The sequence below is a fragment of the Rhinolophus sinicus genome, linkage group LG12 (genome assembly GCF_036562045.2).
Source record: "Rhinolophus sinicus isolate RSC01 linkage group LG12, ASM3656204v1, whole genome shotgun sequence".
In the NCBI taxonomy this organism is placed as follows: Eukaryota; Metazoa; Chordata; class Mammalia; order Chiroptera; family Rhinolophidae; genus Rhinolophus; species Rhinolophus sinicus.
In genome coordinates, this window is record NC_133761.1 from 12,244,750 (window position 1) to 12,268,417 (window position 23,668).

The 23,668-nt window shown below is 44.5% G+C and overlaps 2 protein-coding genes across 4 annotated transcripts in view; one reads left to right on the forward strand and one right to left on the reverse strand.

The window, feature by feature from the left end:
* Positions 1 to 23,668, reverse strand: part of NTAQ1 (N-terminal glutamine amidase 1) — a 213,786-nt gene that overhangs the window by 118,292 nt on the left and 71,826 nt on the right. Inside the window, exon 6 of one of the 3 annotated variants that reach the window (XM_074316653.1) lies at positions 9,812 to 11,618. The exons of the other annotated variants lie outside the window; for them this stretch is intronic. Coding sequence (XP_074172754.1) covers positions 11,614 to 11,618 — 5 coding nt within the window. The 3' untranslated portion in view covers positions 9,812 to 11,613. Of the gene's footprint in view, positions 1 to 9,811; positions 11,619 to 23,668 lie in introns of those variants that run through there. 3 annotated transcript variants of the gene reach the window in all.
* FBXO32 (F-box protein 32) overlaps positions 13,706 to 23,668 on the forward strand; it is a 34,545-nt gene continuing 24,582 nt past the window's right edge. Inside the window, exons 1-4 of the mRNA XM_019719616.2 lie at positions 13,706 to 14,659; positions 20,153 to 20,265; positions 21,118 to 21,167; positions 22,311 to 22,403. Of these exons, the coding sequence (XP_019575175.1) occupies positions 14,544 to 14,659; positions 20,153 to 20,265; positions 21,118 to 21,167; positions 22,311 to 22,403 (372 nt within the window). The 5' untranslated portion in view covers positions 13,706 to 14,543. The remainder of the gene's footprint in view (positions 14,660 to 20,152; positions 20,266 to 21,117; positions 21,168 to 22,310; positions 22,404 to 23,668) is intronic.

Below are 23,668 nucleotides of genomic sequence, written 5' to 3' on the forward strand. Positions count from 1 at the left end.
AAGATGTATTTATGTAAGATATATATAAGATAAATAGATGATAGATATATTGATTGATTGATTAATGGTTATATAACAAGATACATGATCCAGGAACTTTACAACAAGATGGTGCTGGTGGCCCAGTAAGAAATTGTCCCCAGAACCTAGATGCAGACGTAGATAAAATATCTTGACCAATATGCTTCTTGCAATCAAATAAAATGCCTCTGCAGGAATTTCAACAGGACCTCACCCTGGACAGGCAGAATCCCATCGCCACAAACCCAGATGTACCTCCTAAGAGGAAATGGGGTGACCTAAAGAAGCAGTTCTCCCAGCCTATCCTCCAGCCTGAAACCGCCTGGCCCACTTTGCTGGCAGTGTACACTCTGCTTGTCACAGGAAAGTCTGACATCTATAAGATTCAGCCGCCAACCCTGTCCTGTGGAGAAATGCTCCACCTGGGCCACATGTCCACCCGGTCACCTTAACACACGTGCAATGGCAGCCCCAGCAATTGCACGTGTGTTAAGCACTAAGGGGGGGGGGGGGTGCTGTTGCCAAAAGAACGGGAGCAATGGATGGCAGACTAATCAAAAGCAAATACATCCACCCACCATGCTGTGCCGTTTAATCTTGCTGACTTTTCCTCTTATCCTCCAGGTAATTGTAAATGTTATAGAGCTGCTGCTTTAACATGGCAGAGTGGACAAGGCAAGGGACAGGAAGCCAGAAAAAAAGGGGGGGGTGGGGGTGAGGTTTAAATCTCCTCTTCGTCCCTTACTGGCTGTGCTGGGTATTTCCCGTTGCCTTTCCAGACACAACATTCTGCCCTTCTCTGCCTTGCTCGGTGCCCCAGGAGGCTGCAGCCATGGGCTCTCTTGCCCTCTAGCTCCTGGTTGGGTTTATCCATGGGAGACACCAGCAGGAGATTGAAGGGCAGGAAGAGAGTCAGGTCAGGGTATTTATCCCTCTTGACTCCTTTCTCCCAAGTCACTGGAACTTGGCTGTAACCTTTGACCAAAAGCCACTGCTCCCATCTGGTGGCCCTGTCCTACGATCGTAGCTCCTGTCTCCAGGTTCCTGTACCAGCTCCCTCCACTTACCACTTTAGGGAAAGGAGTGGGAATTCTCCTCCGCACTGCTATCCCAACAGTGCCCCACCATCCTTTGTTGGTTTCATTTACCCCGCCCATACCGTTGCAAACTGTCCCTTCACTAAACTGCTCTCACTTACCCCATCTGAGGGTGCACGTGTTTCCTGCAGGGACCCTGACCGATATCTCAGTTATGAGACTTCAAGCAAGTAACTCAACTTCTGGGACCTTAGCTCTCCAAGCTGAGAATGGTCACTATACTTGCCTCTCACAGTCATTACGGGATAATGTATGGAGCCAAACACCTTGCCTGATACATGGCAGACGTTCAGTCTATAGACACCACTGCGTCCTCCCCAGACCGTGAGCTTCTCCCAGACCACGGACCTCATTTTACTCATCTTTGAATCAGCAGCAGCCAGCTCTGTACATGACGCACGCTATGTGCTCAATAATGTTATTTTATGGATTGTCAATCTGTTGTTGGCCCTTCTTCCTTCCCTTTAGTTCTGGAAAATAGATTAGAAAAAGAAGGCAGCATTTGACTTATGGCGTCTACCAATCCCAAAAGCTGACAGAGCTTGTCCTTTATGTTGTATCTCATGTTTTTGCTAAGCTGCGAAAGGAAACTGATTTGTCACACACAATCCATGTGCTTTCTCTAGAGAGAACCCTGCTAAGGAGGGATGCTACTGAAACATGGGGATCCTACACCATGATTTAGAGACTTCCTATTAATACTCAGAAACAGCACTCTGGATCCATTGGTTTCCCCAGCATTAGGGGATCCTAAGGTTCCTTCAGCCTTTAAAACTGTTTAAAGTAAAAGAAGGTGGAGTGCACCGCCCATAGGATGAACATGCTGGTTGTAACATGTCTCCGGTGTTCTAGGGTTGAACACTCTGGAAGATGCTTGCCTCCTCTCGAAAGGGCGGGGGTGGGGGTGGGGACTCTTCACAATCAGGCCCTAAACATGCCTGCCAGCCTCGTTTCCTGTCTCCTTCCTTGCTACCTCTGCTCCAGCAAAACTGAGTCAATGCCATCCCCCACATACCATGGGCACTCTCACTCCTGCATGGCTTTGCCCTCTGCCTGAATGTCATCCTCCCTTGTCCTTTGCCCAGTGAAATGAAGTGTGTCCTTCAAATGTCAGTTCTTCTATGGAACCCTCCATGATTTCCCCACAACAGACTAAGTTCCTTCGTCATCTATGTTCCTCTATTATTTTGCACACATATATCAGCCATTATATTTTATTGCAATGGGTCTGTCTCCCCAATAGATGATCAGAATCTCTCGCATTAATTAAGCATCTACTATGTGCCTGATGCTCCATAAACATCTCATCTAATTCTCACAACAATTCTGCAGTAGGTCCCTAGACTGTAAATGCCATGACTGCAGAGACCATCTGAGTATGTGTTTTGGGGTGCTGGGCGGTGGGGGCGGTCTTGTTTGTTTGTTTTGGGGGGTTTTGTTTTGCTTTGTTTTTTTTTCTTTTGCTGTTCTTTTGCATGTTTTAGAGAGGTTTTTTTTTTGTTGTTTCCTTTTTATTCATTTTTTCCTTTGTCTTATATCTCCAGTGCCCAAAATTGGCACATAGCAAGCATTCAACAAGAACTTGTTGAATGAATGAAAGTATTATTTTCACTTATGGGGACAGTCAAAAGTAGACACTTGCATGAACTTGCCCATGGCTCTCTCACTGTGCCCAGCTTGAGCCTGGCGAGCAAAGAGCACACCTCATTTATCTTTGTTTCACCAATGGCAGGACATTGTATGGCGTTCAGTAAGTACCAAAATAAAAGCCTGGAGAAGGAATAAGTAAATGTTTAGTTACTGTATATCCCAAAGGATTACAACTTGATGACAGCCACTGAAGAAGGTAGAGTAATAGCTAAATTTTACCTCATGTCTATAGAAATCAACTTTCTCAGTTATGACATAAAAATGATGCATCTTGCCATAAGTAATGCTAGGAGGAAAGTATGTTTACCTAACTTTCTTCGGTAAAAGAGACTTTTAAAATAGCCCCTTCTTATTTTGTATTATTCCTGGCAAGACTTCTTCTTGGAGGGCTGCATGTAAATCAAACATTTATAGATCACATTGATTTAAATACTGTAGAAAACCTTGCTTTTTCAAGAAACACCACTACACATCCTTTGGGAAAATGAAGACTGCTGCAATAAAATGATAATTTTATGCTTCAATGAAATGAAATCAGCTCACAATTTGTTTCACACAGGGGCCCAGCAGGTTACAAAACTCTGCTCGAATGGTTTAACTTCAGAGGTTTTAATAAAGGGATCCATTACAGAGCTGTGAAGAGAGTTAAGGGAGCCTACAAAGAACTAAGGGGCAAGAGGAGCAAAGCAATTCTGCAGAATCCAATGAGAGCTGAAATTGGGCAGAGGAGCTGCCTAGCAAGAACCCAAGTGCAAGCGCTAAGCCTATGATACTGAAGCAAAGAGGGAGAGGGGAAGAAATATGTAGACTTCTCTCACTCTCTAATCTTTTGCAGGTAACTTTCATTGACGGAACCTAACTGGAAACCAGAGGGCAAAGGAGCCCAAGTGAGGTGAGCTGTAGAGTTCAGCCACCTCGGGGCCTAGAGAAGGACAGCAAATGGGTTGGAGGGAAGGGAAGAGAGGAATGCTGAGAGTAACCTGCATGACCCATCCCTTTTGCATCCACTCAGCATCCGTCTTGCCCTTCATTCCAACGAAGAAACTCTCATCCCCAACATTACTGAGACACAAAGTCCCATAAATTGCTCTGTCATGGTAAAGCGAAACTGATACAGTCACTCTCTCACTCAGAAACCAAATTGTAACATACCATTCATATGAGGTGACAGACAGGCAGAGAAAACTATAATCAATAGAGAAGACATGCTATAGTCCACACATCAGTTGCTGGTCATGCAATGAAAATAAAAAAATCCTTCTTCCACTACCATTCCACCTTCTCCCTACCCTCAGTACCTCAAATGGCTTAAATGCTGTTATTTGGTAAGATGAGTCAACCCTTCATTTCCAGAGGATCAGAGCCCTTAGTGACACTGTACTTACTGGGTTGTCACACTTTTCCACTAACCATGATTATTGTATATGAGAATACTAAGAAGTAACCCAGTGAGTCTTCTGGGCTCTGGATATGGTTTTCTTGCCTTCGATGGGTAGCAGTAACCTAACTTCCTTTGATAATGAGGCTCAATCATTCCAGTCAATAAAGTAACCTTCTTTCTACTTGTTAGTTCAGTGGCATGAGAAGCCTCAAATAATCAGGGACAATTTCAGCGTCAATTTTAATGGAACCATGTCTTTACTTCCAAACCCACCAACTCAAGATTTCAGGATGGGAAGCTAAAATGTTCTAAGTGGGTTGTTAGGTGTTATAGTCTGAAGTGAGGTGGAGCTACTTCCACCTCCTCCCTTGGTTCCAAGACCATACATTCTGGATATGGGGGAGACACTATGTTGACCAATTTCTGTAGGGCAGAAGCCCCAAACTTTTAGGACATTATTTCCCAGTGGTCTTCAGATGGTCGTTCAAGGTTCTGTCAAGCTTCTGAGTAATGGGTTACACAGTAAAATCAGCTAATTTTGTCAGCAAGAGCCCGGCACTAAACTTCATTTTCCGTAAAGTGAGGTCCTTGGTTATTTAGAGGCAATATTGTGTAGGATGCCAACACAATGAAGGTCCCTTCAGACTACGCAATGACAGCTATGTCTCTGGTCCTGAGTCTTATTTACATAGAAGAAGAACTTTCTTCCTAAGGTCTAGAATACATTCTTTCTGTCTCTATTGTTCCAGTTGCCCTCGTGTAACCTTCAGGAGGTGGAATGGTGTCACAGGAAGAGCCCAAGCTTTGGAGTCAAAACTTCTGGATTCAAATTCCAGCTCTGTCATTTGTGAGCTGTGTGATTCTACCTATGTAGTTTCCTTGTAAATAAAATGGGGATATTATATCTACCGTGTAGGGTTTGGGGGTGAATTAAATAAACCAATGTAGAGAAAAGTCAGACACATGATAGACACTCAGTAAACGTTACTGTCTTCCTCCTGCCTTCAGCTAAATTCTTCATCTGAAGCATCAATTTGAGAAACAGTTTATAAACACAATGGCCACCTTAAGGGAATTTATAAAACATCATCGCTTGAACTTTCTCTGGACTCAGCCTTGCTGCCCTGAAGATGCTCATGGCATGCATTTATTTTTAAAAATTCTATAGCCCTAAGGTTTTCAATTTCTCATCTTTTACTTTCCTACATGGACAGCTCAACATTCTTTTCTGTCTCAATATTTGTAAATCTGCCAGTTTTGTGCAAGTTAAAAATCCCCTTTCTGGGCATGAGTCCAATCTTCTCAGCAGATGATTTCTTTGGTAAGTCCTAATACTTACAAGTCATCCTCTCCGGTCTAATTCAACCCTTGGCCCGAGTGCACACATAAGCATATGAGATTGCAGGGGTTTAGAGGAGTGATAGGTGGAAAAGAGAGTGTGTGTTTGTGTGTGACCCAGTCTCTGAATACCTCTCCTACAGGGAAGTTCCACACTCTCAGGATTGTTGTTTGCAAGCAACAGAAATCAGCCCTGACTCTCCTAAGCACAAAGATTTTATTGGAAAACTATCAGGGCCCATACCATCATCAAGAGGCTAAACAACCAGGAATGGAAAACTGAGGTGGGACTAAGAGAGCAGGAGAAGACCAAATAGTGAGGACCGTGGGCAAGCTGCTGCAGCAGGGACCATCGGGGTCAGCTCCCCTCCAACCAGGTTGGCCAGGATGCCCTCCAACGAGGAACCACCAACCTCCTTCTGTCACTCCCCTGGGAGACTGTGTGATGGATCCCTCAAGCCTAAGTCCCATGTCTGCCCCTGGCTCGACCACAGCAGGGAGCGAGAGCTGGTCCCGTCAGTGCCTATATTTGAAAATAAGCACAATCTCCTCCCATCAAGACATAAAGTTGTCCATCTGAATTATACATATGCCAGGGGTGCCCAAAAAATGTATACACATTTTAAGAGATGTTATCTATGCTCAAGCAGTAGTTCACCGTAATCAGAAGTGTCTGGACGCTGATGGTAAGTAACCACTTTGAGCACCTCTTGTCATTGCAGCAGTCAAACGTGACTTGTACTCATCTTTTATTATTGGTATATATTAATACAGTTTTTTCCTTTCTTAAAATGTGTATACGTTTTTTTGGCACCCCTGGTATGTAAAATTTTCAGCACACTCCCAGTCATGTGTTGGTTTGAGCCAATTTCATCCTTTGCTTATTTGTTTAAAACAAAGTTCATTATAACTGATTTGTAGGAGAAATAGCTCTCTACACACATATAACATTTTTTGAGGAACATTCCATTTCATAGTACAGGACTGTGTGTTGTAACCACTGGCACAGAAAACCTATCTCACTCAAGATGGATCAGATAGGAGAGGACAAAAACGAGAAGATCCCTTCTGAAAAGTGTCCCAAATGGAGTTTCTGCCTCTCTGGGCAGGCCCGAGCAATTAGGAAGAAGTCCTTCCAGCAACACAGGCTGTCTTCCCCAGGGCAGAGGAAACTCAGAGCTTATTCTGTTCTTGGCCCTAAAATCAGTAAAAGTTGAGGTCTCACTCAGAGCAATGAGACTCTAGTCCTCAGCCTCCCTTTCACCCATTCATTTCTTCTTTCCCCTAAAGTAGAACCTTAAAAGCCCTGTTTGGCACTTCCCGTTCTTCATCGCTTGCATCCAGTCACCAAGTCCTGCGGGATTCGCCTCCTAACACAGGTCTCAAGTACACCCCCTACTCGCCACGCCAGCTACCACTCTCTGGTTCTGGTGCTCATCAGCTGCCGCCTGAAAACAGCGACATCCTTCTGACTTGTCTCCTGTCTCCTGCCATGTGCTTCTTCCATTCATCCCTTCACCCCGCAAGAGATACCTACCTACAGCACAATCTACCGGTGTCCTGCCCCTGCTAACAGCCCTTCCGTGGCTCCCACCACGTCAGCAAAAGCCCAGGCTTTCTGACAAGTCTCACGGAGCCCTCTGCCATCTGTCCCTGCTCTTCTCCATCCCCATCTCTCCTCACTTCCTGCCTCACATTCAGTCCTTCACCGCATCCCGTGCTACTTGCCTCCTCTTGTCCTTGTTGTGCCGGCTCCTCAACCTGGATGCCCAAGCCCATCTTTATCTCCATCAGTTCCTACTCGTCCTTTAAGACCCAGCTGAAGAGCAACTTTAGGAAGCCTCCCCCACTATTCCAGCCAGGTTGGGTTAAGTGCCTTATCCCCATGGGTGTCCCAACAACCCCTGTGCAAATCTCTATCACTGCACATGTCACATAGCTTTAGGAATCCATGTTTATGTCCCTTTCTCTCCCTGTGGCCTGATACACTCGCTGAGAGGAAATGTGCATCCTTGTGTTTCCTACGCTGCTTTAGAAGAGTACCAGAAACATAGCAAGGGTGTGATGTATCCCTGTTGAGACAACGAATGAATGATAGTCTATAATAAATTTTCTAGTCTGTAAAGTGATCAAAAACAAAACTAATGATAACCACTCCTTTTACGTAGTTGACAGAGGAGGAAAAAACTAATTTATCCATCATCTCTTCAATAGATATACAACATGAAGACCTTCTGCAAAGGCTTTTATGGAGTACCATTTTTAGGAAAGCAGATGTTCAAAAGACTAAATTAGTTCTTAAATTACCGTCAACAGTAAACCCTGGTTGAAAATATCATGTCCCTTAAGGGACTAAATTTCTTAAGCAGGAGTCAGAATGGGAAAGAAGATGAACATTCTGTACTTCTTTTGAAATTACTTGCTTCTTACTGAAATGAATGTACTGTTGTTTAGAAGAAATTGTGGGTCAGTTTAATTTCTATTGAATCATCTAAGACAAACAGTAAAATGGTTTTCAGTTCATGGGCCACAATTTCTAGGCTACAACTTTGAAATTCAATTCCACATACACTGACACCTCATTTGTGCTGGACATCAAGCACGCAGCAGTGAGCAGAAAACATCTGTAGACTTTTGCTTTTTATGAGGAAATGATGGGTTTAAGACAGGCTGGGATAAACAAACCACCCAAGTAAAAGGACAGGAGAGAATTGTGTTGTTCTATTTCCCAGTGAAAATTTGGAATTGTTATTAATGATCACCCTTCAACCAATGATGTCATAGGCTTATACAACCATCTCAATTAACACGTGTGTGTATATAAATGTAAAAACTGAACAGATTAAGTGACGTCAGAATTTGACAAATCTGTAGCTGATGCATATGAAGAAACACAGTTACCATGACTCCCAAACCACTTCTCCAATCGTTAGGGTTGACAAGTCAAAACCTGCTGTGATTACAATTTGTAAAAATATAACAAGATGCAGATCTGCATTCAATCTGATGGTCAGGTAAGGGCATATATAAAGCATCTGATTGTTCAAATCTGCTATTTCTCTAGGATCCTGGCTGACTTTGAATACCTATTATTGTTTTTCTTGCACTTTTTGGACCAAACTCATTGATGAGCAGTCCTGATAAAATCCAATCACTGGAATGTGTAAATCATAGCATTTGAATTTTACTTTGAAATTTACATTTCTCAGGGCATTGGTCAGTAGAGCAAGATTAATGGAATATTCTAACCCTTTCAGCTTGGTCTTATGGTATCCAATTCCCAGGACAACTACTAACTAGCTGTTTTCAAGTGACTCTCTCTTCTTTGGGTCTCGGCTTCCACATGGGTAAAAGGAGGGAAATGAACTAGGTTATCTCTAAAAGTTTGTTTGGGTTTTCAAGCAGACCTTTGAGTAAGTGGTTAACATATCTGAGCCTCAATATCTTTATCTATAAAATGGGGATAAAAATACCATTTGAAAGATTATAGATAAGCTTGCTGTAACCAATTTCAGGCACTAATATAATAGTTAAAGCTTTTCATACATAACAAATTTAACATACAGATTTACCATAACACATTTAACATCCTCATTTTAAAATTTGTGTTTTTAAAAAAAGGCAGTAGAAGTCTGGGCGACTGGTGTAAATGTTGTGGCTTCATTCATTTCCCTATATTATACAAAAGTTAGCAGTCTTGTCTCCAAATTATTTTGCAACTTATTAAAAGAAAAATAAAGAACTTTCATTAAAATTCAACGATTGGTCGATGAAACAAGGAGGATTATAGCAAAATGTCCTTGACCCTCTTTCAAAAACACAGCCAGGGCCACATTTGAGGAATACCAAATGATTCTCATTAAAGTAATGAGAATATTTTCAGTGACATGTGTCTGACCAACTTGAATTTAGTTGGTAGGACTCATGGCAGCCCGAGACCTAAAAATAACACACAGCCAGCAGTTTCTGCTCAAACACACCTAACAGAGGAGGACATAGTTCACACTGTTTCAAGAATGCCCCTCCCCCCCAGAGGGACTGGGTGTAAGGTCATATGCAAATTGCTGTGGCATTAAACATACATTCCTTGTGACAACACTGACCAGTTGAATTTAACATACTGAGTTCCTCCAGCTGTTCCTTCATAAAATTCACTGGAACTTGGAAGGATGAGCCAACAGATTTGGTTGATTCCAGCCCCTGCTCCACCCAACAGCTAAAGTTATTTTTAACTTACAACTACTGTTGATAAGTATTTTTCACACACACAGAAAAAGCACCCTTTCAGAAAGAGAAACTATGAAAAAACAAAACACCATTACAATTCAGTGAGAAGTAGTCAGTCTCTCATTTACAGTCAGCCAAAACTATAAACGAATGTCATTTTGGTTTAGAAATAACAGCACACTTCATCTTTATCAAATTTTTCAGTTATTTCCACAAACAGGTTCTCTAAACAGCCTTATGAGGTAATAGGCAGGCTAAAGTTGTACAGGGTTTACCTTTGAAAATGTAGTCTTCTGAACAGAATACGACTCATTTCCATAGTTCAAGTGCAATAAAGAGTAACCAATAATACGAAAACTATCATTTCATTGTACAGTTTGCTCCAACTGACACATTTTCCCATATCTGGAAATTAGCTGAGTGAGCTATGCTCCATGCCCTCAACACTTAAAATTCAGTGGGGAAGACAGACAGGGCCTTAAGGAAGAAAAAGATGGAGGTGTGAACTTTGCATAAAAATAATAATATAATAACTACCATTGGCATTGGCACCATTATAGGTATTCCAGACACATTAATTATCTCAATACATTTTCACAATACCTTTTGAGGTAGGTACTATCATTATTCCCGTTTCAAAAATGAGAAAAGTGTGGCACAGAGAGGTTAAGTAACTTGCCCAAGGGCACACAGCTATTTATGTGGCGAACTATGAATTGAACTCAGTCAATCTGGCTCTAGTTGGCATTTGCAATAGACCTAGGTAGCAGCTTGGGTTCCACCACCTACTGGCTGGGTGATCTTAGGCAGGCTATTAACTTTTCTGAGCCTCAGCTTTCTCGTCTATAAAATGGAAATAACAATACTTAGCTCACAAGCTTTTGTAAAGAGTATTAAACACGACTCTCTTTGCAAAGTGTTTGTTTGGCACAGTATCTTCAGCATGAATGGCATCTGCTATCAGGCAAACAAACACATTCAAACATTTTTTTCTAAGATGCTACCTTTGGTCACCTTCACTATTAGCCTCACCAGCTGGTAAGGCATGACTGTTGGAGAATTCAGCTATGAGGGTAGAATTGGGGGGTGCCAACCCTCTTTCTTCCCCACCTTGCTATGGCCTTAGACGTAATAAGATGTCAATAGGTGAAGACGTGGGAATAACAGCATCCCAGTGTAGTTCAAAAAATGTATTGTGTTATTTATTGATTGCCTGTCATGTACCCATCACCACGCTAGGCACTGTGGTGACCAAACCACTAAGACACAGTCTTACCAACAAAGAGCCCCGTAAGAGAAGCACACATTAAAAAAAAAAAGAAAAATCAGAAAACCAAATACCCAGCATAGAATCTGGGCAACCTGTTGCACCAAGCTACTCAGGAGAAGCACGGGCTCAGTGTCCACACTATGGAACTCACGGCGTGGTACACACATGGTGTGCTCTGCTGGAGCCCTCAGGACAATGCTGGTCCTCCCCAGGCTGTGCCTTGTGAAATTCTCAGAGTATCCTCTGCCTCTGTATCTTCAGTCCAAAGCTACGACACTGATACTTGCCTTTGTGCTTTTCAAATGGTCAGCCATGATAAGGCTTCCAATCACAGAGCCTTCTGCAAAGTCAAGCCAACATCTGATGTGAAGGTAACTGTTCCAGACATGGCCTAGCGTAGTCTTTGTCTTGAGGAGCTCAGCATTACAAGGCTTCTCGGTAGAAACCATGTTTTTGAAGAAGGATCAAGTTAGATTTTTAATGGCGTAAGAAATCTAAAGCAGTCACTCATGCTTCAGAAGAAGCCTCAGTTAAGATCTGATAGCCACAACTTTTTTTTTTCTTTCTTTTTTGAGAAGGATAGAGCTGTACGACTAGAGACAAACATTGTGGCTTCCTGAGATTAGTTCTTAACCTAAAAGGACAGAAAAAAATTGTGATTTCCCACGTATGCTTGAATTTTAGAAATTAAAAAAATACTTTCACAATCTTTCAGCCACTCAACCCTTTGTAGTAGTCTGCTATTAACACAATAATGTTGTGTAATGAAAGACCACAATAATCTCAGTGGCATTCAACAGTAAACATTTATTTCTTGCTAACATATCTGTGGGGCAACTGGAGTGTGTGTCTGCTCCTGTGTCCAATCCTGCGACCAAGGCTGGAGGAGCAGTGGCTACGCAGGGTGTGCTTTTGCCATGGCGTCGGTGGAAACACAAGAGGATAAGCCCAACCGTGCAAGCACACACATCATATCCTCTGCTCACATCACGTCCACAAGCATTCCACTGGCCAAAGCAAGTTCCGTGGCCAAGCCCAATGTCAAAATCAGGGAAGTACACATCACTAACAGGCCATGGGTCGTGTGGGTACTTAACACTACCAAGGAGGAGGAAAGAACTGTTACCAATTGATATAGGCCAGCTGATAAAGGAACGCACATGGCTCTGTCTGCAGGTGCAGGCCAACAGATATTTTGTTTTCTTGCAGACATGGCTCTTTGTCTATAGGTCAGGGTCTCTGAAACCTAACACCAATAGTCCCATTTACCACACTTCTAAACAATCCTGAAAGGGTAGGCCTCTTCTAGGCTCTACCATGTGTCCCGAAAATAAGACCTACTCCGAAAATAAGCCCCAGTTAAGATCGTCAGCCAGACGGTCACATTTAGTACATTACGACTGTGTTCCAAAAGAAGATGACATGACTGTATTTGATTAATGTAGATTGTTGTACATGAAAAAATAAGACATCCCCTGAAAATACACCCTAATGCGTCTTTTGGAGCAAAAATTAATGTAAGACCCAGTCTTATTTTTGGGGAAACACGGTATTCTTTCTTGACAGCTGAGAAAATGGAGCCTCCAGAATTTCACTCATTCATCCAGATTGGACAGGCAGTATGTCACTCTAGCAGAATTAGAATCATCCAAATTGCCTGCCTTCTGTGATTTCTACAGCTTCCTGTGGATGTAGCTTACTGACATATGCACTAGTGATTATTAAACCTGGCTACTTAGAAACAGACTTTCTTAAAAAACAACTTCGCCTTCTAACATATACCCTCCCAAGACATGCACAATTTCTTTGTCTACTCTGAGCCTCAAAGATTGCACAGAGTCAGTGGAATGGAAGGTTTTGGTGGCTGCAGAGGAAGGAATATGGACGGATCCAGTTGGAAGCTAATTCTGGAGCATGGAATTTGTATTCTGCTGTGACTGCTCTGTGCAATCTAATTGCCAAATGGCTCAGAATGTGAAGCCTCATAACTAGTAAGTCATGAAGGGCAAGAAGCTACCCTGGTGCCAGCAGCCTCCTACATCCATTCACCTATTCACACAGCAAAGCGTTATTGAATGGCTGTCCACTCCAGACCGGTCAAGGTGCTGGGATGCTGTGTGGATATGATGGACTACCGGTAGCTACCATGGAGTTTGCATTCTGCAAAGATGGATAGATTGTTACAAAAAAAAAAAAAACAACGTGAAAGCAAACAGGGCAAGTTCAGATTGTACTAAGGGTTGTGAAGAACTACCCAGCTTTGTGACCCTGGGTAAGTCACTGGCCTAACCCTTGGGGGGGGGGGGGCAATGCTCTCATCTGGCATTCACAGCGCAGTTCCTTTAGTCCCCATCAGTGGGTCCCAGGGGCATTCTGGGCCCCTTTCCCTTAATTAACCCTCACCAAAACGAAAACGCTTGCCCTGTTACTTCCCGGGAGAGGACTTAATCGCTCAAAAGATGCAAAGGATGCCGAACAGAGGGAAAAGGAGGGTACAGTTGTTCTTCAAAACAAATGCCCAGCGCCCGGAGCCCAAGGGAAGGTTTAGACGAGAGTGTGCAGGGCTAGGGCACCCCTTACCTGCTCCCTGGCGTCTTTGTGCCTTAGGGTGGGGTGGGGGTTTGTCTCTTTTCTCTACTTCCACCCCGCGGGGACCAGATGCCGCCCGGCCTCCCTCTCCTCTCCCCTCTGTCACCCGGAAGCAAGCCTGACCGCGGACTAGTTAACGACAGTTCGGAGGCAGAGTAGGGTACGAGGCTATCCCTCTTGGGCCCAAGAGTGGGGTCTAAGTGGTGAGAAGGCTCGAGTGGCTGCGCGCCACCCCCACCCCTGCTCCTGACGGCGCTGTGCTGGGGCCCCGCTCCCGGAGAGACTGCAGGGCTCGATGGTGACGGCTCGCGAGTGGGAGGGGAGCTGTCCCTCTTTCCCACCCCCACCTCGCAGTGACCCAGACGTCTCTCCGGCCTCCTCCTCCCAGCACTTCGCCAGCCCGGGAGCTACCGGAGGATGGGACGCGGCTTCCGGAGCGCCGGGCCTTGCTCTCGGGGCGGTGGCAGCTGCGCCCGGGGAGCGGGGAGGGAGCGCAGAGCGGACAGAAGCGGAGGGGCAGCGGGAGCCCCAGACTCGCAGCGGGGCTTCAAGTTTCCACCCGCGCGCGGTTGTGCAACAGCCAGAGGAGCGGGAGCCGCGGGCGCCTCGGAAAACAAGCAGAGCCCATAAACAAAGCCACGTGGCCTCCCGGCCGGGGGGGCCGGGCTAAGAGCAGGCGGCTCTTCCGGCAACAAAGAGCCGCGGCCAGCGGCTCGGGATAAATACGGCGGCTGGGACAGCGGCGCAGCACTGTGAGTCCCGCGCGCCTAGAGACCCTCCCCAGCGCAGCGCCTTCTGCCAACGCAGACACTCATCTCTGCACCCCGAAACCCGCAGCCTTCCACGCGGGTTCCCTGCCGCCAGCCCCAGCACCCCGAGCGTCCGCCCAGGGCAGCGCGTCCCCGAGGCCGCCGGGCCGGTCCCGTCCATCAGTCCGTTGCGTCCATCGGTCGCGTCCAGTCGCGGTGCCATGCCGTTCCTCGGGCAGGACTGGCGGTCCCCCGGGCAGAGCTGGGTGAAGACGGCCGACGGCTGGAAGCGCTTCCTGGATGAGAAGAGCGGCAGCTTCGTGAGCGACCTCAGCAGGTAAGTGGTTCCACCACCAACTTCCAGCCCCGCGAAACAGACGCGGGATGGTTTCCGGGGGTGGGGGGGAAGGGGTGTCGCGGGGAGAGTGAGTGGAGGGGGCAAGCAAGCTTAGAATAGGGTAAGGAGGGAGCCTCTGACGGGGGTATGGGAATGAGTGGCCGGGTTTCTGCAGAGGTCGCCAGAGCACGGGATTCGGGGGATTTGGTTTCTCTTATTGTTCAAGGTCAGCGTCTCCAAGTGGGCACGACTCCTTACAGAACCCCGAGTCCCTCCGAGAATCTGACGACAAACGCGGATCTTGTTCACACACGCTCAAACTTGAGCACACAACTTGGGGGGTCCCCTGCTTTAAGGACACCGGAGTGGCGCAGTTTGCAAGTGTGGGGGCGCGGGCGAGTGGGCCGCGCACCTTTCACCGCTGAGATGGTGGGGCTTGAAGCGCCCCAGCACTGTGGGCGCAGTAGGGTGACGGCATTGGACGCGGGTTCCGCCCGGAGCGCCGCCAGGCTCTTCCCACGCACAGGCGACCACAGAGTGGGCAGAGAAGATGAGTAACCAGGAAGGGACGGCCAGATGGTCCCTGGGGCACCAGCGCTTGCAGGGCAGACTTGCTGAGCAGTGGTCAGGACTAGGCGCTGCAAAGCTGAGGAGGAGGGAAAGGTGGAGGGGGATGAAACCCACAAGTCTGCTTCTGGGAGGACCAAGCATTTGCACCTGTTTCCTCAGTGACCCTTTAGGTTAGTTTTCTTTGTATGATGAGTGCACCCCCATTTCAACTGGTGCCTATCAACTGCAGAAAGCCCTCCTGGCTCTGCTGAGCCCCTGGGCTCAAGGTCCCACCTGAGCTGTCAGCCTGGTGGAAAATCCAAGGTCCACTGAGCCAGGTGCTCTCCCGTTGGTTAATAGCACGGAAGTACCAACTACCGTGTTAGTAAGTTAGGTGGTCTGGAATCTGTCCTGGATCTCAACGGTTGACTTCCAGATGCCTGGCATTTGGCCCAGGTGAGGAGAGCAATGAGAGTGGGTCCAGAGGGGGTCTGTGCAGCCTGGTCACTCTTGGGTGACTTTTTCCCTCCACTCCCTTTGGTTAAACACCCACCCAACCTGCACACCCTTAAGTTGACTTCAGTAAGTGTTCTGTAACAGCCAGGTTCCCATTTACTGAGACCAGTGGTTGGCTGAGCCCTTGACACTTAATTTTAAGAAAACTATCAAGAAAAGACCTTTATGTTAAAGAAACTTTTAGATAGACCCTGAGCATTTTGGGGAGCACTGCAAAGAAATTTTGTTTATGGGAAATCAGATAATTTACTTACAGAAAAATAAGATTACCTACTGTCACCAGACTATGTCTCTTGGGGTCTCGAGTTACCAGTCATGCCTAAATTATTCTGTCCTAGTAGAGTAGAAGCTTCCTTCCTTCTTCCTCGTTCCCAAGGAACGATGATCTAATATTGTGATACTTCATTTCTAACAGTTCAGATTCTTTCTAGGGAGGTACAACAATGATCTGAGCTGTGTCACAGTGGCTCACCCAAATATAACTGTGGGATGTGCCTCCAGGGAAAGCAGACCGTTGGGTTCAGCAGGAGAGGATTCCAAATACAGAGCTTCTGGTTTGTAGAAAGATTCCCCCTCTACCTGCTCCAGGAGATAAACTGGTATTACTCCCCTGTCATAGTAAATAGTGGTGCCTCTTGTTCCACGGTATGGGAGACCTGAAGATGGTTTTAACTGACCACAAAAGTTGAACCTCAGCTAAGATCTGTAGCTTCCCGCCCACTTTGTCTCCTTCATGTCTCCTTTCTTTCCTTCCATTTCACACCTTCTGAGCTACAGCTGTCACAGCACCATCATTATCACAATTAGTGATCGATCTAGTGACTGCCTCTGGTTGTCTGATGAGTCAGAGTTTAGGAATCATTTGGTAGCTCCTAGCAAAGCAGCCAGCTGTTTGTTTGTGGAGTCCTGTATTTTTTTTCCCCAGCAATTGTAAACAATCTCTTCCCTACTTAGCATGAGAAGTCTGCCAAGTTCTTAAAAGCAGTTGGCCTTCTGCGACCTGGGTTTGTAGTCTCAAATATCCCCACTGTTTTCAGTCTTGGTGCTGTTTCTCTGTGATGTCAGGTTTGGGCTGAGTGCCTGCCTACACAGGTGAAGTTGAATGCCTCTCCTGTTAGGAGAAAACAAAAGGCAGGCCCTTTCAAAAAGGGGGCGGGGGATATAAAACAGAGGACTACAGAGACGCGGTACACGTCTCTAATTCCACATACCATTGTGTGAGCTGCCCAAACAAGAGTCAGGGATGATGGGTACATTTGGTGTGTTTCAGCCTGGGGACTAGGGTTTAGTGTTGACCACAGCTTGTCTGCACTGCACTCTTTCTCTGGACTCTGCTGGCCATTCTTTCTGTTATCTTGGGTCCTGTTCTCCTCCAGCAGCAAAATGGTACAAAGCCCATCACAGCTAAGTGCCCCAAATTGAGGATTTCAGATAAGCTTAAAGCAGGGCCCCCCTCCTCAAAAAGTTGACAGTACATAAAATAGAGAAGAATGACAGGTGTTAAACCTGGTGGGGCAGATTTAAGAATTCAAGAAAGAACTCAGAATGAATTGGGGTGATCCAAGAATGCTTCAAAGAAGTGGTGGTTGAGGCACCTCAGATAGCCCTTCTCACCAACAACCCCCTCCCGCCCTACCACCCCCAGATGAGTAATCTCAGCTATCTGTGCCCCGGCCACCCTTCTTCAAACCTCCAGCCTTGCGTTGAAAACTTTGATGTTGCTTTCCAATATAGCTAAAGCTAAACCAGGAAGCAGGAAGTTTACCTTGGTTCCCTGGATGAGTAGTGCATAAGAAAATAAAAATAATAGTTAAGATTTTATGAATGCTTACTGTGTGCAACCCACTGTTCTAAGAGCTTTATACAGTAGGCTGTTTTTTGTGTGTGTTTGTTTGTTTTTCGGTTTTTTACCAAGCAATCCGGGTACTAGCCATCTGAGTAGGACAATTTGTTGGAGCAAATTAGCATAGAAATCTCACTGGCCTTACTCTGCAACTAAACCCTTTGGGGCTGCCACCGCTTTCTTAAATGGCCTGTTATTGCAAATGAAATGAGAAATAGGGCTTTGTTTTTTTTTTCCCCTCCTCTCCCATTATCTCTGCTGCCAAAATGGTCTTCCTTTGAAATCTTTCCACTTTTTCTAAAGTTGCCTTAAAGTATCTTGGAATGCGATGTTAATATAATAGGGTTTGGAGACCTGCTATTCATTCTAGGCCTGTGCCTATAAAAATCAAGATTAGTAAGAACTGACTACAAAATAGCAACTTACTGGCTATGATTGATCTTAATGAAGAAAGCAGCCTCTTTAAATGGTTTTGCTTATTTTAAAAAAATAAATAAATAAATGTCGCCGTTCCTAAATCGTGGTGGCTTTTCTTGTTAAAAATTTTCTGTTGTAATTTTTCCATTGGCTTTGCAGTTCCTTGCAATAGACATAATTGACCTCTGAAAATAGCCTCTAACTGAACATATCATTGCTTAAAAGACAACATATAAGCAGGCAACATAAGTAAACCCCTTAGCCCTTCCTTCCAGGCCCTACCTCTGGGGTCCAAAGTCTAAGACCCAAACCAAAAGTGTAGGGTTTCTCTTTGGTTAAAGCTTTTGTACATTCTACAGGGCGAGACCATCATCAGTTATGTCAAATTCTTCTGAAACTAGCTTTGGAAATGAGTCACTCAGATTTAAAGCACCTTATTGTCGTTTCTGTGAGTAAAGCAAGTGCTCCAATTCCGTTGAGGAATGTTTTCAATTAGAAAAGAATCAGATGAAATAAAAATATTTAAGATTTCTAAGGAATGGTCACAGCCTATGGCCCAGACTCTGAAAATCTTCTGCTACACCTTAAGTGTGTGATTGAGAATAAGAACCATAAGCTTCAGTTTATGGTTCTCGATAGGTGGAAGTGAGGCTCTAGGTTTTGTTCATGGTGCATGTTTTCTTTAAAAAAAATAAGGCTTCCTGTGGTATTTTTGCACACAGAATGTCCTAACTGCTTTTCAAAGCTGTTCTCGGCTTTGGTACATCATGGACCAGACAAGTGACCTTCCATTTATGCCCCTTCTCCTCAACTTGGATTGAAATTTCTTAAGTTAGCTTACAGGACTCAGAATTCTGCCCTCCCTTTGTTCTGCGCCTCTTTTCCAGCTGACCTTGGAGTAGATAATTGACTGGTTGGTGGTTTGGTACCCCTGTCGTTATGCAAGTAGACAAACACACACGCACATGCAACACAAAGCCTGGCCCAAAACATTCACCCTTGGCTTGCCTAAGAAAGTACCTCTGAGAAAGGACCTTTCTGCAGAAATCTCTCAGAAACCTAAAAATATCCTGTGTTCCTGAATGAAAAGGAGAAGCCTAAAGATATTAGGAAACTCAGTCAGTAGAATTAAACAGGGTCTTACAGGGAAGATTAACAAATGATTGTTTGCCCATCAAGCTTATCCCTGTGGGTCCAGAAACATTGAGTATACTGCTGGTGACCTCACTTGCAAGCATTTTAGCAAGATACTTATTGTACTTACTGAAGTACTGCTTGAGAGACTATTGTAGCAATAGGACCCTGGAACGTGTTTCAAACACTTTTTTTTTTTTTTTTCACCATTACACAATGTCCATGGAATGGAGAAGTACAGGTATACCTTATTTTCCTCCATAGGTGTATGTCCAAAAAAGATATTTCAAATCACATTTCAAATTCAGCAGAGCAACTCATAACATTAAAGGACTCTAATCCATTGGTAGTGTAATTTTTAAAAAACCTAATTTATGTTTTATTGGTTGGCATTAGAAAACCTGCCCCAAGGGAGTTGGGAGAGTCGAGAACCTACCTTCTCATTACACCTCAATATTTCTCCTGCACCCCGTCTGTGGAAACTCTTCAGAAATTTACTTTGAGTCAGATTTTTGTAAATGTGATCATGTTTTTAAGGCATGATACAAGCATTCTAGTTAAAAGCAGCTTGGGTACACTTTATATAGGAGAATTGTATGGTATATGAATAATATCTTTTGAAAAAGCTTGGGGTGCATGCTTTTGCAAAATGAAGGCATTGTGTGTTAGTGATACCCATAGTGCCCCTCTCCCACCCCCTCTATTCATCCTTTTTGCTTAAAGTAATATTGTAGTACCCTGCATTGCCCCTCATTAAAGAGTACAGGGCTGTGTGTCAAATACAATGGCAGGCACTGTTTGGAATTCAGAAGAAGCAGAAGCCCCCATCCCTGCCTTCCACCGAGATGGGACAATATTTGATCCTAATAGAGGGAGGTCTGTGCCCGTTTAGACTTCTCTTGGGGGATCTTTATTGGTTTGTTTCAGAAGCATGTATGTTTGTGTTTTATAATCCAATAAGTTATTTATAGAAACAGCTCATATTAAAGTATAGAGGTTACAGCACATCCCCTCCTGTCTTCTGTTTCTCCTAGTTACTGCAACAAGGACGTATACAATAAGGAGAATCTTTTCAACAGCCTGAATTATGATGTTGCCGCCAAGAAGAGAAAGAAAGACATGCTGAACAGCAAAACCAAAACTCAGTGTAAGCCGTTTGTTTTGAACTTAAGCAGAAAGCTGTTCGAAGATTGTAAGGATTGGTTCTTTGGAAGAAAAAAAAAAATCACACCTCGCATGTTAAACATCTGCTTCAATGTTTACTGTGTCATTGACAGAGGATACTGGGATCTTTGCACTCAGAAACCTGGCTGTGCCTTTTACGAGCGAGATTAATGTGTTCTTTATAGTCTTGTTTATAAGTCAGTTGCTAGTTGGGGTGTTTTTTTCCTGCTTGTCACTTATATTTAACATAGTTAATTTAGTTATTTATACAGTGATATGGTCAGCTGAATCAGGTCCAGCGTTTGCTTTTATTTTAAACTGTGTTTTGAGGCTTTGAAAGTAAATTTGTTTCTCCCTCTTTCCTTGTATAAATACTCATACCATTTCTAGATGCTGTATATGAATATTAACAGAGTATGAAGTTCTATTAATAAGCAGATTACAGATCTTTAGTTTAATGCATCTGTACTGCATGGTTTCTTCATATTACGTATCTGTTTTATTTCAATGTTTTTTATGCCCTGGTATAGGTTGTAGCCTTGGCATTTAAAACAAACTTGTACTTGGGTGTTAGATTTTTTTTTATATATGTATATATAATTTGGAGCTATGAGGTACTAAGTCTGAGTATCTAAGATTTGGAATGCTTCAGACAAAGTAAATTATAACACCGGTATTTAGATACTGCAGAAATTAGGCAGTTGTGTCCTCTTAGATGGTCAACAGAGTTTTTGTATTTTTCGTCAAAACTTTTTTGAAATAAGTGAAAAGGAAACAAGTTTAAAATCTTGGGCATGTCACAAATTTTAACGCTGGGTATTTTTTCACTCCGTAGATTTCCACCAAGAAAAATGGATCTATGTTCACAAAGGAAGCACTAAAGAGGTGAGCATCCACCTGTTTAATAAATTTATTTTAAAATATGCGTAGCTTTATGCCTTCCTCAACAAAGTAGGTGGGAAACTGGGCAACAATATTACTTCAAATCCTGACTGTCTTCTTGAATGTGGGTAGTGGTGACTAGCAGACTATTAATTATCCGACCATCAGAATTTAGGGCTACAGAGAGAGAAGAAAAAGTTACCAGGTGGACCCCCCAATCATTCAGTGAGATAATATGTGTAAAAATGTTTATAAAGATTAATATGCCCACGTCAAATGTATTATGACAAAGCCCTGTCCTTTCCCTCAGGGCTGTGCCTCCTTTTTGTTTTAAGATCTCTTTAGACTGCAACTCAGTTAAGTTTGAGCCCTAGATGGGCTAGTCACTAACCATAGCAGAAGTTTTAGTGCCTGTTCCCTGTGGGGCACCAAGCTGAATGTAGAAGGGGACAAGACACTGTAATACCTATATTTGCATGGCACTTTATAAAACAGCGAGGATGCAGGGCGGTATAACAGAATGATAGAAGGTCTCTTGTTGTCAGGGACCTGGGAGGTCATCTTGCTCCCCCTGTGGTTTAAGGCCCGGAGGGGGTCATTGATACACCCTGGCCCACCCAGATACTCGGAACAGAGCTGGGACTCTGAGTCAGGGCGCTCTACTTCCAGTTCATAGGTCAAAGCTCAAAATGTTTGCTTCTTCATGAAGCCTTAAAACATTTCTGATGGTCATAATGAGCAAAGCACTAGAGATGCGATGCAAGGTAGCCGGCAGAGTTGACAGGTAGATCTAATGCTCCTCCCAGGAGTACGTTATCAGGACCAACCATCATCATTTCACACATCATATATCCAGCTCCCAACCTTTCCTTGATAAGCAACTGCTTATGGTTTTCCCTGGCTAGTGCGGCATAGAACAAAGGTCCAAATGGTACCAGTCATAAAGAGGGGTGTTTAACATGTGAGTCACTGACTAAAGCAGTTGCCAGCTGCACTACCCCCATATTTATGGCTCTCAGAGGGTTCTCAGAAAAAGCACAGGAAAGCCAATGGCCATGGTTACCTAAGACAGGCATCAAACTTGTTCAGTAGAGTCCAGGTGGATTGCTCTGGAATAACTTCTGCACACCTTCTTCTCATGTTCAGCGCCATGGTTACTGCACGTTGGGGGAAGCTTTCAACAGGCTAGACTTCTCAACTGCCATTCTGGATTCCAGAAGATTTAACTACGTCGTACGGGTAAGTCTCAAGAACCCAAAGGCTTATCCAGCCTCTCTCTCAAGTTGAGTTGTCTTTTTGAGTTGTCTCAAGGTAGTTTCCCCCAAAGTAACTTTTTAGGACCCTGGGAATTTTGAGGAAAACAGAGAGTGGACTGACTACTCAACTTCTCTCTCCCTCAACGTACTTCAAGTTCTTATGTAGATCCCGCCAGGCTGTCCCTGAGATTGGTCCCAACAGACAGGGACGGCCATGATACCTCAAATGAGACATTCCCAGCCCCTGTGGAAAAATGGGAACACGCTGCAGCCAGCGCTGGCTCTGGTAGCAACATTAGCAAGAGAGAATTCAGCAGTAAGCAAGCCATAAATAAAGCACCTTGACTTGTTTTGAAAACCTTCTGCACCTCTGATTGTTCTCACTGTCCAATTCCTTGTCCGACTGCAGCTAACTCTAGACCCCAACATATTCAGGGTTTTCAGTCCTGTGTTTACCTAAAGCTTGAAACTACCTGTTTGGGTCAATTGCTTTCCCTTTTGAACCCTATGTTGGGGGGGCGGGGAGTTTTGATGAGCTTTAGCAAAATATCAGGGATGAAGATAGTAAAGCAAATCAGTCTAAGGATGACCTTCAAGTCAGTGATTCTTCTTAATAGGTTTATTGTTGTTTTTCCCCCTTAAGCTCCCTTGTGCAGGGCTTTTTTGTCAGTGGTTCAACCTGGGAGGTAGCAGCTGCTTGGGTTTTAGGCTCTGAAGTAGGAAGGAATTTCCCCCTGTGGGTGTTGATTGGTTTGGTTTTTATTTTCTTTTTCCTGGGTTGTTGTGCTTCTCGGTGCCATGTCATTGAGTCAGATGATTGCAAAAGTTTGGCCAGAGTAATGACATTCAAGCCCCCTTGAGGCCTGGATCGTTCACTTGTCATCTGGGCAGATGCATCTCGACTGACCTGATAAAAACCCAGGCCTCCTGGAGGTTAGAGGCTCTGAGCTGAGCCCGTGACCGCATGGGCAGATCTGTCAGTCTTCAGCTAAGCCCTTGTTCCAATCCAAAAGGTTGAAAATAAGAGACCATCTTGATGAAATGTTCGGGTCATCCGGTGTGACTCTGCCGCTTCAGGGAGGTCACTGCAGCCTGCAACCCAGTCCAGGCTGGTTGGAGACAGGCCCAGAAAGATCTGGAAAGTCTGTTGCTAAGAATATGAATAGTTTCCATAGCCTAGGTGTTAGAGGCAGACACCCAGATCTGGCATCTTGATTACAAACGGGTCAGCAAAATGGACAGTTTTTA